Raw genomic sequence first — 15,402 nt, 5'->3', positions numbered from 1 at the left:
TATTCAATATCCCCTATCCAACTGGTACTGGATTCAGTTGGGGCCATTCACCATATGCGCATAAGGGTCCTGGAGTAAAGTCTAGTAGCTAGCTAGACTTTACGATATATTAATTTTTTTTCTCCACTATATGGAGGTTCAAGGATTACAGTATTTCATATTCAATCAATTCAATCACCGTGATCTCAATCAATCATTAAAAAAAATATTTTAACTTATATTTTCCAATAATATGACTTGTAATTTTTGATTCTCTAACTTATAATTCTAATTACTAATCATAATTCAAAAAAAATATTTTAATTTTAACTCAAATTACAAATTAAACATTCAAACGAGAAAAAAAGGAGAAAAAAAAATTTCAAGGAGACCACTGAAGAATATTTTGAAGAAACTGGAAAAATCCACATTGACATTTTTTTAATCTAAATACGATTTAAATTTTTATTATTACCGCTGGAAAAGTCCACATTGTATTGGCTTGAAGTGAACTTCTCTTTTTAATCTAGGTATCATGTTTGATTTGGTTATTGGACGGACAAGGTATTTTGACAATGAATTAATTGGAAAAATCTGTAATATTTTGATTATCGTCGACTAAGCGGCTGATTAATCGGCTTAAACAGATGTTTTTTACAACACTGGTTTGAAGCATGAAGTATGCTTGATTTGATCTTCTGGGAAAGGGTTGAGAAAGAATAAGAGTACAACAAGAAAAGATAAATTTTAACAATGGATAATTAACTGTAGGGGTAAAAAAAAATTAAGAGATTTATTATATGTAATAAAAAATTTAAGGGTAAATAAAAAACTGAACAAGTTTTCAGAAATAAATAGAACATTAACTTGTCAGTAGTCTCGGAATTTTGTATTTTGAAACAGTAGAATCCGTCCGAAATGCAGTACTGGAAATTACCAAAAAATAAGAAAATATTTATTTTTATATAAGCAGTTGGAACATTTTCAACTTAACAATAAAATAGTTCAGCTTATTTTGTTTAAGGTAACTTGGTAACTATTTTGATTTTTTTTTTTTTTGAGGAAATCTATTTCGATTTTCAAGTGCATGAACTTTGCAATGCAAATCTGAACGATTCAGTAAATAATTGTCCAATTAAATTGATACTTTGCAATTCTCAAAGAATTGTTATATAAAACCTACGGTTGTAGTTTTATATGAATAATTGCGCTCATTTTTCAAAATTCAAAGAGAACCAGTATTTAATACAGTGATAATTGTAATATTTTATATGTAAAAAGTAATAAAGTTGTAGGTTTAAAATTTGAATAGATATATATTTATTATGAATTTTAAATATTTAGATGGTTGGCTTGATGTCTAACTTTTTACGTAAAAAAATAAATAATTCAAAATTCAACAATAATTTGGCGAAGATTAAAGTGTACAATTTTATATAATCGTAAACTGAAATAAAAAAAAATTATTATTCGAAAACTGTTTGGTTTTTATGATGAACAAAATATACCAAAATACTAATAAATGTAGCAAGAACAGTAATTATGAATAATACGAGAATTATTAAGTATTATTCATAAATTTGACGATCAATTTATGAATAATTTACACAAAAATTAAAAGTTGTCTAATTCATCTATATGCATTAGAAGTTTAGAACAGAACAATTCACAAATATATTATTATTCGCTACTCTTGTTACCGTATACATAACTCTATTGAAGTCAGAAAATACAAAGTATATTTTCTTGGCTGTTTCTTTTGCAATAAAATAATTTATGTGCAGTCGGCTAATATTTCTTGATCATTTGGACGTAAAATAAAATAAAATAAAATAAATATGCAGAGCTTAATTGCACCCTTTTGAGACCATGAGAGACCGGGTTCAAATTTTTAAAAAATAAAATAAAATAAAATTGTACAAGGATATGTTTCGTATATTTTTGGTTTTCATGCTACCAACCAGACGATAACTTTTCTAATTAATTGTGACCCCCCCTCGCTCTCTCTCTCTCTCTCTCTCTCTCTCTCTAACCAATCCTTTCAGCTATAAAAAACCTTTCTAAAGCCCCAAAAAATTATCTCAAACCTCTCTTTCTCTCTGTTCTCTTCATCTCCTGTTTCTCTCTTTTTGCACATGGAGAATACAAGATCAACCAAAATGGTTCCAAAAGTAAGAATTATTCATATTGTAGCACCCGATATCATCAAAACCGATGTGTCAAACTTCCGCGACCTCGTGCAACGCCTCACCGGAAAGCCGGCGAAACCAATTGGCAGAACAGGCACAGGCACAAGCACAGGCACAGACACAAACACAGACACAGACACAAGCAAGAAGAGAAAATCGCAATGCATCGAGGACTCGACTTACACACCGGAAAAGAAACCTAAAATCGAGGATCAAACGATTAAGTTGGAACAAGTAGAAGATAGCAAGGTGTGGTTTGGGGCAGATAGCTTGAGCAATGGATATTTGAAATCATTGGAGGAAATGGATGGCTTCTTCTTCTCCTATGAATGTAACTGGTATGAAGGTGTATTAGGTTTTGTATGATTTAATTATGTTTTTTGGTTATTATGTTAGATTGATTTTTTTAGATTACTAGCTTGTATATGTTTTTAGGGTTTTTTTTTTTTTTTTGTAAATACTTGACACATTAATGGATTGGTTGTACTAGTGTTTTATTTTTTTTTTCTTGAATTTTATGTCTATATTGTCTTATTTATTTTGTATGAATTTATATTGATGTTCTCATACTTTTTTTTTGTAAATACATTACATTTAAATTGGGGGTACATATGAAATTTTAATTGAGAAAAAGATAACCAATTGCCTTAAATATCTGTCATTTTTTTAATTAAAAAATTGAAATATATAAATGCCTAGTGGAACATTGATTTGACAAAGAGAACGAACCTAGTTGTTTCCATAAATTGACTAATTTAATACATGTTATTTCAATTATTTAAGAAAATACATAGCATTTCAAGTAGGCCCACATCTTTTGAAAACTTAGGTGGGGACCATCTTAATTTAATCTAATTTATGGCTTATATGATGCACATAATATTTCTTTTAAGTGTTGAAGTTACCAAACAATTTATTCATAATAATTATCTGTTTTAGTCCTTGAACATCTGTTAAATTAATCTAGAAACCACACAATGATCTCAACTCATCCAATCTAAATCTAAAGTGTATAACAAAATTAACAATTATAAAACCATATATAATCAAGCAAAAATTCTCAAAAAAGTAATGAAATTGCAATAAAATAAGAAAGGCATTGAAAAAATATTTTGAATAGAATATACATAAGAAACAAACCCTTTATCATAGATTGCATTGTCATTCCGATTAATCATTAATTCATAATTCAATTACTAGTTGAAATTTTTTGCTATGAAATTATATATGGGGAATTAAAAGAATGTTTTTGCTTGAGGTAACTAAAAGTAGCATTTTTATTATGTCCTTTCTTGAAACATGAAATTGTACTTACAAAAAGATATTTGAATAAAATTTCAAGGTCTTAACCTTGTGGAAATTATTCACTGACATCACCCAATAAGGACCAACAATTAATTTAAACTTTAGTTGCCCAATAGGTTTGAAAAATCAAAACTTATGACATGATATGACATGAGACATAACTTTCTTGAGGAAAAAAAATCACGAGATATCAATGTAATCCTCATCTCATCACTTAGCCAAAAATGATATAAAAATGATATAAGAAGGTTAATTGGAGGCTGTTATGCATAAACTAAAATTGGAGAATTTTGGGTAAATATATTGACAGAGATAGTTTGACTTTATATATCGCACTGATCACAATTTTTTATTTAATTTTTCATTTTGTCTCTATTGATCATCGATGCATAAAGCCAAATTAGCTTTGTCAATAGTGAGAGCCTCTATACAAAATTTGCCTTTTTCATTTCTTTTTAACTTATTTAATTTATTGTTCCATCACCCTTTTTATGAAATTTCAATCTTTTATATTATCATTGATTATCTTGATATTGATGCTGTGATGCTTGATGTAACAAACATTGCTATCCATCAATGAAACTTTAACAGCATGAAAGCCTTCCTCAAGTAAAATAAATTACCTTTTAATTAATTTATAGCAAACTAGTTTTTTTTTTTAAAGGTCAATGAGAACTCATTGACAATTTCATTGATAAAGAGATTTATTTACATATAAAAACAGTACTTATTTACAAATAACTACTCCAGCTAACACTATCTTATACTCCTAACAACTAGTAACCTATCAAGAGGAAAGCACCGCGGAAATTCAGGGTTCTAGAGATGGCAACCCCTCATATACAATGTCTGGCGAAGAGTTGGATGAGGAAGATTTAGTTAATTGAGATGATAATGCATAATTGTAGTATTTGTTAGTTGAATTGTGGAGTTTAGTATTTGCTTGTGATAGGATTTTGCAAGTAATTTTGTTTTGTATGAACAGCTAAAAGTACGTATTTGATTTTGATATCTATTTTAGGTACCAGATCAGGTACAACTTTGATTTCAATATGAAATTAGTAGTATATAACACTATTATTCAAAAACAACATCAATAACAACAACAACTGGTAACCTGTAACTCGCGTCACAATTTACTGATTTATAAAAATATGCCCATACATTCGAATTACTCTTCTTTGAATTCGGCTCCTCTCCATTTGTAAGATTTCATTGAAGCATCCATTACATGTGAACCGTTTATTAAAAATAAGCTCATATTAAAACATGATTGTATTAACCAGTGTTGTAAATAATGGTATGCGGTCGTTGAACGGACAAGTTACTGTCAAGCAATTAATCAAGAATAATCGGAAATAATCGGCTATAATCAGAATCGATTAGTCGAAAAAATCCATGACGATTTGATCACCACCAACGACTAATCGGCCTAAACGGATGTTTTTTACAACACTGGTATTAACATCATCTTGAAAATACATGATACGATCACGAGGGTTTAAACTTTAAGAATAATCATTTATGTACCTGCGCTACAGTAACTCCATTTAGAGAAATAATGTATTATGGTCCCCACTAATTATTATTCTAAAAAGATATTATATAGTCTTAACTAATTATTATTCTAAAATCCCAGCAGCACCTTTTCAAAGCCTCGGCACTAATTCCGCGTCAACATTTCTCTAACAAAAATAGTTGACCTCATAAAAATAAATACTTCAGTACATAGATATAAATACTTTCAATATTTAGATATTAATACTTTCAGTGTCATATGTAAAAAGAGGAGGGATCCAATTACAACATTATGACAGTTTAGATTCCCACAAGCAGTTATGTAAAAATTATAACATTGTTTAATATATAAATATAAATACTTGTGTTATTTGAACTATATACTTCAAGATTTGACTATTAATATTAAAAAAAGTTATAGGTCTAAAACGGTTACGATCCTCACAAACAATTACAGCAGTTTAGGTGTGGGTACGACGTCAGAAATTTCAAAAAAGAGTGCGGGTACGATTATTTAAAAGTAATTAATTTATCATTTACATTGTTTACTATATAGATATAAATACTTGTGTTCTTTGAACTATATACTTCAAGATTTGACTATTAATATTTTAAAATAAAGTTACAGATCTGGAACAGTTGCGGTCCCCACAAGTAATTATGGCAGTTTAGGTGTGGGTACGACATCAGAAATTTTAAAAAAAAGTGCGAGTACGATTATTTAAAAATAATTAATTTATCATTTACATTGTTTACTATATAGATATAAATATTTGTGTTCTTTGGACTACATACTTCAAGATTTGACTATTAATATTAAAAAAAAAGTTATAGATATGAAGTGCAGTTATGGCAGTTTGGTCCCCACAAACAGTTATGACAGTTTAGGTGCGGGTACTGTAGCGCGGGTACTCATATCAGCTTCCAAACTTTAAATGCATTCATTTTTTATGTCTTTATCTTGTTTTCACTTTTTAAATTTAAAAAAAAAGAATTTATAATTCAAATAACCAAATGTTATCTATATTAATTTCTATATATGTACAAAAAATAAATTAAAGTATTTGACTTTGTTTTGAAAAATTTGAAAAGGCAATATAAAAAAATTATACATGTGATTTAAAAAATTCTGTGTTCCATTCAATAAACTTATTTGTATTCCATTATATTCATACACTTTGATCCAACGTATTATTATGGTTATGTTTGGTTGTCATTTTAATTTTTTAATAGAAATATGAAAATAAAAAAATAACTCTTATCGTCATTTTTCTCAAAAATAAGACTTATTTCTTGATTTTGTTTCTTATCCTTCACCTCACTTTAAACCTAGTCTATAAATTTTGTAATTTGAATATGCAATTTTAATTTATTTTTTTCTTTTTGTAATAATTTCCTAATTGTAGTCAGGAAGAGGAAAAAGACCGCGTCCAATGTACATAACTTTATATTCAAATTCATGTGCTCAATTTCAGTTAGCATTTTATATTAAAAAAAAAAGGGGGAAGGCAAGGACGTAATGTTTTCCAACTTGATGAGGTTTAATATTACTAGTAGTTGTATTAAAAAATAAAAGCCATTTAAATAGCAACTTGTAGTTTTTTATCAAAATATCACCATACATTTATATATTGGAGTATTAACATTAAATATTAATTTTGCTTAATAGAATGGCTGTTTGGGCTTGAGATCATGTTTCAGCTAGAGGTGTTCAAATGGTTCGGTTTGTTTGGTTTTCAATCAAACCGAAAAATTTCCGTTTAAATGGTTCCGTTTTTCGGTTTTAATGGATCGGTTTGGTTGAACTTTTGAATTATTTCGGTTTAAATGGATCGGTTCAGTTTAGACTTTTCAAACCAACTAACCGAACCAACCGAATTATATTGGTTCAAGTATGGTTTATATTTTGTTTGGTTCAATCATTGCTTCCTTTCTTTCATTTTAGTTTAAATATTTTAAAACATCTACGTATTTTGTAATTGAACAACTTGTGTATGAACATGTGTAATTTTTGCTAATAATGACATTAATAGGTTTACTTCGGTTTGTTTGGTTCAGTTCTTAATCGGTTTATAAATTTAATCGGTTCGGTTTGGTTCTATTATTAAAAACCCAAAAAAGTTTGGTTTCATTATTTTAGTTCAGTTTCAACCGACAGTTTGAACACCCCTAGTTTCAGTTCAAAAACCTTTTCTTTATTTGGTTGAAACGTTGAATTAATCATATTAACTTGTAGTTAGAACTATTTCTGTACCAGCATTTTATGTAATAGTTGGTACGAGGATAGATAATCACAATTTAATTAATTTGGCACAATCATTAAATCGATATATACAGATTCCATTCCAGGAATTATTTGTCTAGTGTTATTCACAAAGAAAAATAACAAAAAATAATATGTGCCTCAAGATCAAATTTTTCCAAGAGTTAGATTGAACTTGATGAATTTAAGAGGTGGTATGTACAGACTTATATTTTAAATAAATTATTTCTAAATTTGACTTTTGACTTGTAGCAAAAATGAAAAAAAAAATTACAACTGGATATTTATTTATTTAATATAACAAAGTCAACATGGTTGAGACAAAGGTATCTTTCACATGTGCATTGACCGATAGAACCCTTTTCAGCAAGAACAATATATATTATATGTATGTATCAATTTCACAAGGGTTGGTGCCAACCGAAGTAACCACTGGATATACAAAAATCTAAATGTTTACAGCACAAAATTCTCAAACGAACGTCTCCTTCATTCAAGTTGGTAGTTTCTTTCTTTTATTAAACGAGGTTGAGAGTTATCTTAATTTAATTAAATGAAAATGAAAGATAAGTATCGCCTGCCAATTGTGCAATTGAGATATACTAGTATACTGGAAAAGGATGCTTCGTATTAAACTTGTATAGGAAAAAACACACACACACACACCATCTCAAAAACAATTTAGAACATTTTATATTAAAAAAAAAAAAACTCTCTCAGGTGGTTTGTACCGCTCTAAAAAAAAGGAGATTTTAGGAAATTTCATTTCCTTGGCATCTCTCCTACTCCATTCATAATGTATAATAACACTGATGTAATCAAAAGCAATGTTGTAAATAACGGTATGTAGTCGTCGGACAGATAGAGTACCGCCAAGCGATTAATCGGAAATAATCGGGAATAATCGGGAACAATCGGCCGATTAATCGGAAAAATCCATGACGGTTTGGCCACCACCAACGACTAATCGGCTGATAAATCGGCCTAAACGGACGACTTTTTACAACACTGATCAAAAGTAAGCCTAAGAAAATTATACAACATATGGAAAAGAAGCAGAATAGGAATTTCAATGAATAAATAGATGAACATTGTGATCACACCAAAAATTTCATCCTTGTGGAGAAACTACATAATTCAACTGAGATTTTCCTTGGTCCACAGGAGTAATTTTGGCAAAAGAAAAAAAGAAATAGCAAATAACACCATCCCTAGTATCCAGAAAATATTTATTAAGAAATTATTATAGGCAAAACATTAGCATAAGATCCGACATTGGAGTATGCAAAAAAAGAAAGAAATGTAGGGAGCTCATACATCTCAAGTTATATAACCTAAGTTATGAAAATTGAATAAAAAATATATTAGCTTTCATATTCAGTTATAATTGGTTCACCGGCGGAAGATGATGTGCCTTCTAGTCTAGTTAGCACATCTGGTGCACCAACAGCATCCCTTATTATCTGAAAGAAAAATAGTAATTCAATAAATCTCATGATATCAATGGTTTTTCTTTAATTTTTGCAAATGGTACCAACATTGTCGACAACATAATGCTTTATACAAATTTGTTGTTTATTAAGGCTTTATACAAATCTGTTGTTAGATTGAATTCTTCTTCTTTTATTTATTTCCTGGATAGGATTTAGTACTGAATTAATGCTCCATTGATGCTCCAACATAAAGTTTAGTATAACATATCAGATCAAGTATAGGCTATGTTACCCCGATACTCCAATATAGGGTCCGTACCCGTATCAGACACCGACACCGACACGCGTACGATACGGCTACAATACTCCAATATACGGCTGACGTGGCGTATTCTTAACGCACTGATACGGTCGCCGATACGCGTTGAAACGATCTGATACGCCTCAGACTGCCTGGACGCACATCCGACACGCGCCTGTGAACCAGCCCCTCTCTGTGGACCGCGCTAAACTGTGCACGCACCCGTGCACCAGAGCTTCGTGGACCGCGCTAAACCGTGCACAAGTGACTTCTACATGCACCGCGTATGAACCACAATCTAAAATCTATTTGTTGCACCACGCAGGAATCGAACCACAGCTCTGTGATTCAGCAACTTCACAATTTATCACTCCGCCACTTCTCCTTGTTGTCAAATTAGAGTACCTTTTAATATATGGACTTGGCTACAGTGCTATGGGTAGCTAAGAAGCCTCCCGTGCTACGGCTCAATATTCGACTTTTCAAAATTCTAACGGTCGATCTGAACCGTTCATCTTGTTCTCCATATTAATATGTGCTTGGAGACCAAATTTTATATTTTTTGGAAATTTTTTACTATTTTTTTAGATTTATTGAAAATCGCTGTTTTTCAGACAAATCTGGACCATAAAAAACAGCGATATTCAATAAATCTAAAAAAATAGTAAAAAATTTCCAAAAAATGTAAAATTTGGTCTCCAAACACATATTAATATGGAGAACAAGATGAACGGTTCGGATCGACCGTTAGGATTTTAAAAAGTCGAATATTAAGCCGTAGCACGGGAGGCCTCTTAGCTACCCATAGCATATTAGCCAAATCCTTTAATATATAATGTATACTTGCATTATTGTTCCCAGTATTTATTACATTTATATGATTGAATTAATATTATTTAAAATAATAAAATATATATAACAGGCGTATCATATCTGGAGTTTTTAAAAATTATCCTATCGCCGTATCCGTATCGTATCTGATACGATACCCGTACCCGTATCCATGCAACATAGAGTATAGGTAAACATCAAGCCCAGTAAGGGTATTATTTAGCAATACAACATCCTTCATGTATTTAAACTTTCCGGATATAAATTTTTGTAGAAAAAGAACACTTGGCTGTATCTTTCAAACATTATAATGCATGAGTTATGTAAATAATGGATCAATCTTGAAAGTAAAACCAAGGAATAAAAATGTTACCAGAATTTCCTCATCCAGATAAGAAATCAAAAACAACCTCTGCAAAGATCCATCTGTCCATTTTTAAAAGAAGAAACATAAGTACATCTACTTGAGCTCTGGCTGAACTTCACAAACCCAAAAAAATAGAAATGGGAAAAAAAAAATCTGACAAAAGAACTAACTAATTTTACTATATGTCCAAAAGGGTGTACCAGCTCTTTGACCACAGATACACCTAATCATTTGTTCATTTGGAAAAAAAATTATCTGGCTTTTGGGCTTTAGGATTTCAAGTAGGAAATAGCCTGATAATAGCTCTTAAACTGAAACCTTTTTACTAATATGGTTACCATCACCAAATAATGGGCCAAGACCTCTAGGCTATGAACTACGGCCCGAAGCACACTACCCCAAAATCTAAGACAAATGAACAATTCAGAAAGGAGGGAAAAACAGAAGAAATTAACAGAGCAAAAATCTTACTAAAGGGCAGTCTGAGGCCGTTAGAAAAGGTGTCTCTTAGTTGGGCGGGTAACTGCTGGAGGGCCCCAGCAGCCTGGTTCAAAGCAGGTTTGAGCTGATCAGGAAGAGAATCAGCGTTCAAAGAAGGGGTCTCCAAAAGCGCATCGCTGTATTCTTCTCTCATTCGCATTGGCCCCTCTACTGTCAGCTTGGTTGTCAGTGTCACCTTGCTTTCTATCTACAATTTTTACATACCAATAATTAGAAATGGAATGAACTCTGCCCTCAATTATGCATTGAGACAAATTGCAGACTATACCTTTGTGGTTCAATATATATTTTTGGTATGGCACATTTTGTGCACCTTTCACTGATTTAGCATATGATTCTTATTATACTCGGTACCAGGCTAAAGTAAAACATACAAGAGAGAGAGAGAGAGAACAAACAAACAAAAAACAAGAAAAATTGGATGCCAACTGTAAATCAACATAGCCGATACTTCCCAGCCTTAGAGCACCTATTAAAGATATTATTCCAGTAGCCCGAGCATGGTATCATACTGATGGTACCATGCTTATGTACCCAGTAATGCTTAGTGTTAGTTCACTATATGATGTATCCCTTAAAATTCTCATCCAGTAAAACGAGGGGTGCCCATCGGAGATAAATCAATCTAGTTGTACTGGTAAAGAACCAAGCATCCTGCATTTTTTTTAATTATGAATCTACTAATTTAGTTCTCTTTATATTCTTTTTGTGGGTATGGTGGTGACAAAAATGCAAAATAAGGCTGAATTAATGTGAGTTGATTAATTTTAACTGATGGCTCAATTGACACTGAACTGGTGCTCATATCTGTCAGATAATCCTTGCTATAAAATTTTGAAATGGAAATATACAACATGGGGTGGAGGAAGTACTGAATTTAGAAATTTAAGGTCTGCTTTGATCTTAGAATAGCCATCTTTTATCATCAGATCAATTCCTATTAGGCTCGCAATTGTGCTGGGAGCCCGCCTGTTCAGACACAAATTTTACATTAGTAAATGAATAGACAAAATTGAAGTTATCAGAACAACCCAGCAGAGATTTGGGTCAATGGTTCGATGGTCAGATCGGGAATTCGCATCCTCTGAGATATTTTGCATGACTTTTTGGAAGATCTCAACCATTCAAATACTGTCTGCACGAATCTCAAAGCTCAAATAATACTGGTCCCCTGCACTATCCCCGGATAGGCACCGGACACGTCGGTCACGCAAAATATGAGATATCTCAGAGGATACGCACTCTCAGACCAGTGGGTTAACTGGTCCGACCGCTGGTTTGTTTAAATACTTAAATATTTATGACATATATGGACTATTATAAAAATAATCATGTTTTTATATAGGTAATGAAATTTTGCACATACATATTGAATAATGTACTATAAAAACAAATTTATAGATTCATTTAAAAGTTTCTCACCCGAATATAATAGAACTACTTATTTTATCAACAGATGACAAAATGATTCCTTTTAGGAGAGAAAAGTATACCATCTCAACATTTTAAATTTTTCTATGATAGTTATCAGTGAACTAGTATCAATAATAAGTTTTAAGTTCTTTAATACAAAAATTAGGGGCTCCAGTAACAAATTTCATAATGATGTAAATAATAAAATAATAGTAATTGTCGTTTCAATGTGTGTGTGTGTATACATTATATGTATATGAATAGTTCTGGTGTATTCTATACTTAATTAACCCTTTTATTATATCTGAAAATTCAAGGTCTTCTATGCAAATTACATGAGACAAAAAAAAAACCCAATTAAATCTCTAGGCCATAGGTGAGCATGTGACCTATAGTTTATTACTCTTCTCTCATTGGATGTGTAAAAATAAGATAGAAGGAGAATCTGTTTAAACCGGATTTTTAAAGGCTGGTTTGTGGTTTTCTAACCAAAACCCGGTTAATTAAATCGGTTTCCCCGGTCGAATAGCAGAAACAATCTTTCAAACGAACCAAACTGGAAAGCAGCCCAGGCCTGGCTTTTTTCCAGTCCAATCGTCCAGTCCGGTCCGGTTTTTATAACACTGGACAAAACAGAGTTTTCTGTAAGTAACAAATAAAATTGTAGTACCTTGCAACTAATTCAAAGACTATGTTTAGAATAAAAAGAACAGGAGATAATCCAAATACTATAAATAGGGGTATCCTGAGCATTTCTTGAGAGGTTATTGGAGATTTTGCATATCTAAATCAGGAAATTTCCGTAAAGCAAAGGTGCTATTACTGAGGAGGTACCTACTCAAAAATAAATCTCATCATGAAAGATTCTGGGCTTGTGTCCCCAATCCACTCAAAGTTCCATCTTCCTTCTAGGAATGGTGATCTTCAAAAAATAAAAAATAGAACAAATTAATGAAAACATATATCATTTGATGGAAATGTCTTTGCTACTGAACTCATCAGTAGCAATCAGGTATGAAGCTAATTACTGATTGATTTTGGACACTTAAAAACAGAAATATTTTATCGAACTTATGTTAAACAGCCCAAAGAATCATTTCAATCTCTCAAATCATTCTGATCCAAAAGAACAGCATTCCCTTAAGCTTCTGGTCCATGATGTGTACAAGAACATTTTAGTTGATTTGAGGAGCATTACTGAATATAATGCAAGTATCATTATCAATCAACTTAAACTTCTGGTGCAAAAGGTTGGGTTCAAAACCAGTTGTAAAAGATATAAGAAAATATAATCAAGAAAAAGTTAGAAGCTATAAAAGCAAGTAAGAGAAAGAAGTTACGTAGTAGGACGAGTGGTGGGACTGAGGCGCTCCAGACCAACAATCCTCTCATTAACATCTATCTTTTGCATCTCTGTTGTCTTTCCAGTAACCAGCGACTGGAAGCCTCCAGCATCTTTGAACTGCATTACCGTGTGTTACCAGTTAGTTGTTACTAAGGAACAAGGATTATAACCTAGACTCCCCTATTGCCACGGTATATAAATATTCCAGTGGGTTGAATTGAAACTGATACTATCACTTTTTACTACTTCCAAAAATTGAAGAATGATAAAAACATGCATTTGTATGGAAGAAGTTAGAGATCCACATTTAATAAATATTAATTTCAATACACCATGTCATATGTGTTGTAAAAACTGTAGTATTTTACTTTTCCTGCTATTATGTTAGACTGTTGCTAGTTGCTGTTATTAGGTATTTTCTTTTGTTAGTTGATGGAGTTGTAACCGAACTATTATTGTTTCGTAATGAAACAGGTGGGTTATCCCACTTTTGTCAAAAAAAAAGAAAATACACCATGTTATATATAACTGCTGATATTATAACTATCGAGTACCCAATTAGTTAATTCGAAATTTTTTTTGCCCCCCCCCCTGAAAATCCTGGATCCGACCCTGGGTTCAACCAAAGGTCACACGTTGCAAGCCTTCGCAATTGAAGGTCAGCTAATGCTGAATTTGGTAAGCTGGAGTAAACCCCCATTTGTGATGGAATTTTAGCTTTACTGGTATAGAACTGGACTGAAGGATCTGCCCCCATGTCAATTACGTGATTCAGCCTCAACTGGAGGATTGAATCCAGCCCAATTGCACGAAATTAATGAGAAATAAAAGAAAATATCTCTTTAACGGTTCCAGATAATCACAACAAAAAAAAAAATAAACAGAGAAACAAACAGCCAGGAGAAGGGATTCTTTAGCAGATAGACGCTCCATCTCGCGCGCGTAGTTACCAGCTGGGCCCCCCATGTAAGTCTCCTGCTGTACAGCTGCTCTGCAAACCATCGTACCACTGCGACGCCCCTTCATCCCGCCGCGGCGACGGTACCACGGGAGAGTTGTGCATTGACAGGTGCTCGCAATAGCCATGGAATTGAATTTTTTTAATTGAGAGGGTTTCTGTGCAAATCACGCAGAATGTGAGTCCTGAAGCAGTGCTTGTGGGTAGTAGTAGTAGTGTTCGACTGGTACAGTAATACTGCCTAGAGAAGATATTGGACCGAGTTTGTTGTCGTGGAAGTGGGTTTGTGGGATCCACAGTTCATTGTGGAGGGTCCATGGGACCAGGTGCATATAAAGAGGCATTCATTTTCAGATCTTAAAATTTATTTATTTTATTACGTACGTTTATTAATTTTTTTAATGTATGATTTTAAAGTTCAAAGTTTAATTTTTGTCACTAAGGCTGTTCGGCTGACTGTCTGTGGGAAAAAAAATATATATATATATTCAATTACGTGCCATTCAAATTAGATCCAAACCCAAGTTCATTCTCGTTTCCGCTTGGCAACCGAACAGACTCTAAATGTGTTTGTCATCAATATTTGCTTACTTAAAATTAAAATTAAATGATGGCTTTAAATATACTGAATATTCGCTAAAAAATAAGATTTTTTTTTTCACTCCAAAGGTATAATGATTTCAATTTTTGAGTCGCTTTTAAACAAATGTTAATACTCATTAGTAAAATTGTAGAATAATATGTTGTAAATTGAAATTTGTATGAGGTGATTCAATTACAATAAAAAATCTCGCGTAACAACAAATTAACCACTATGGGTTGATTCGATGTGGTTTATAAGATTACAATTTAATTCGTAAGAAAAGTTGGCATTCTGAAAATAGCTCCTCAAATGAATTCATTTCAGTGGTAAATTCTTGTTACATACTCTTATTCTAGCGTTCTTCGACCTCAATTCGAAATTCCATTCATATTCTCGTCATCCACGCTCATAACAGG

General features: G+C 32.0%; 2 protein-coding genes across 2 annotated transcripts; one reads left to right on the top strand and one right to left on the bottom strand.

The window, feature by feature from the left end:
• Positions 1-2,138: 2,138 nt before the first annotated feature.
• Positions 2,139-2,534, top strand: LOC144569819 (VQ motif-containing protein 25-like). The gene has a single exon (XM_078320294.1). It carries the CDS (start codon positions 2,139-2,141, stop codon positions 2,532-2,534), a length of 396 nt encoding a protein of 131 aa, XP_078176420.1.
• A 5,932-nt stretch (positions 2,535-8,466) lies between these two features.
• LOC144569295 (putative plastid-lipid-associated protein 13, chloroplastic) lies at positions 8,467-14,649 on the bottom strand. The gene is made up of 7 exons (XM_078319563.1): positions 14,340-14,649; positions 13,441-13,562; positions 12,939-13,022; positions 11,560-11,656; positions 10,658-10,874; positions 10,193-10,245; positions 8,467-8,717 (listed from the first exon to the last, which is right to left on the bottom strand). The coding sequence occupies exons 1-7, from the start codon at positions 14,529-14,531 to the stop codon at positions 8,619-8,621; spliced, it is 864 nt and encodes a 287-aa protein (XP_078175689.1). The 5' UTR covers positions 14,532-14,649; the 3' UTR covers positions 8,467-8,618.
• Between the last annotated feature and the right edge of the window lie 753 nt (positions 14,650-15,402).

Source organism: Carex rostrata, chromosome 18 (assembly GCF_964058835.1).
Source record: "Carex rostrata chromosome 18, lpCarRost1.2, whole genome shotgun sequence".
NCBI lineage: Eukaryota > Viridiplantae > Streptophyta > Magnoliopsida > Poales > Cyperaceae > Carex > Carex rostrata.
Note: the sequence above shows the minus strand (reverse complement) of the source record. Positions and strands in the feature narration are given on the sequence as shown.

Bases quoted from the DNA above. Each gene is read 5' to 3' on its own strand.
- LOC144569819 (XM_078320294.1), top strand. From the start codon at position 2,139: ATGGTTCCAAAAGTAAGAATTATTCATATTGTAGCACCCGATATCATC.
- LOC144569295 (XM_078319563.1), bottom strand. From the start codon at position 14,531: ATGGCTATTGCGAGCACCTGTCAATGCACAACTCTCCCGTGGTACCGT. The intron at 13,023-13,440 runs GTAACTTCTTTC...TATTTTTTGAAG, and splicing joins CCCACCACTCGTCCTACTAC to ATCACCATTCCTAGAAGGAA. The intron at 10,875-11,559 runs GTACTTCCTCCA...TAAAAATTGTAG, and splicing joins ACCTTAAATTTCTAAATTCA to ATAGAAAGCAAGGTGACACT.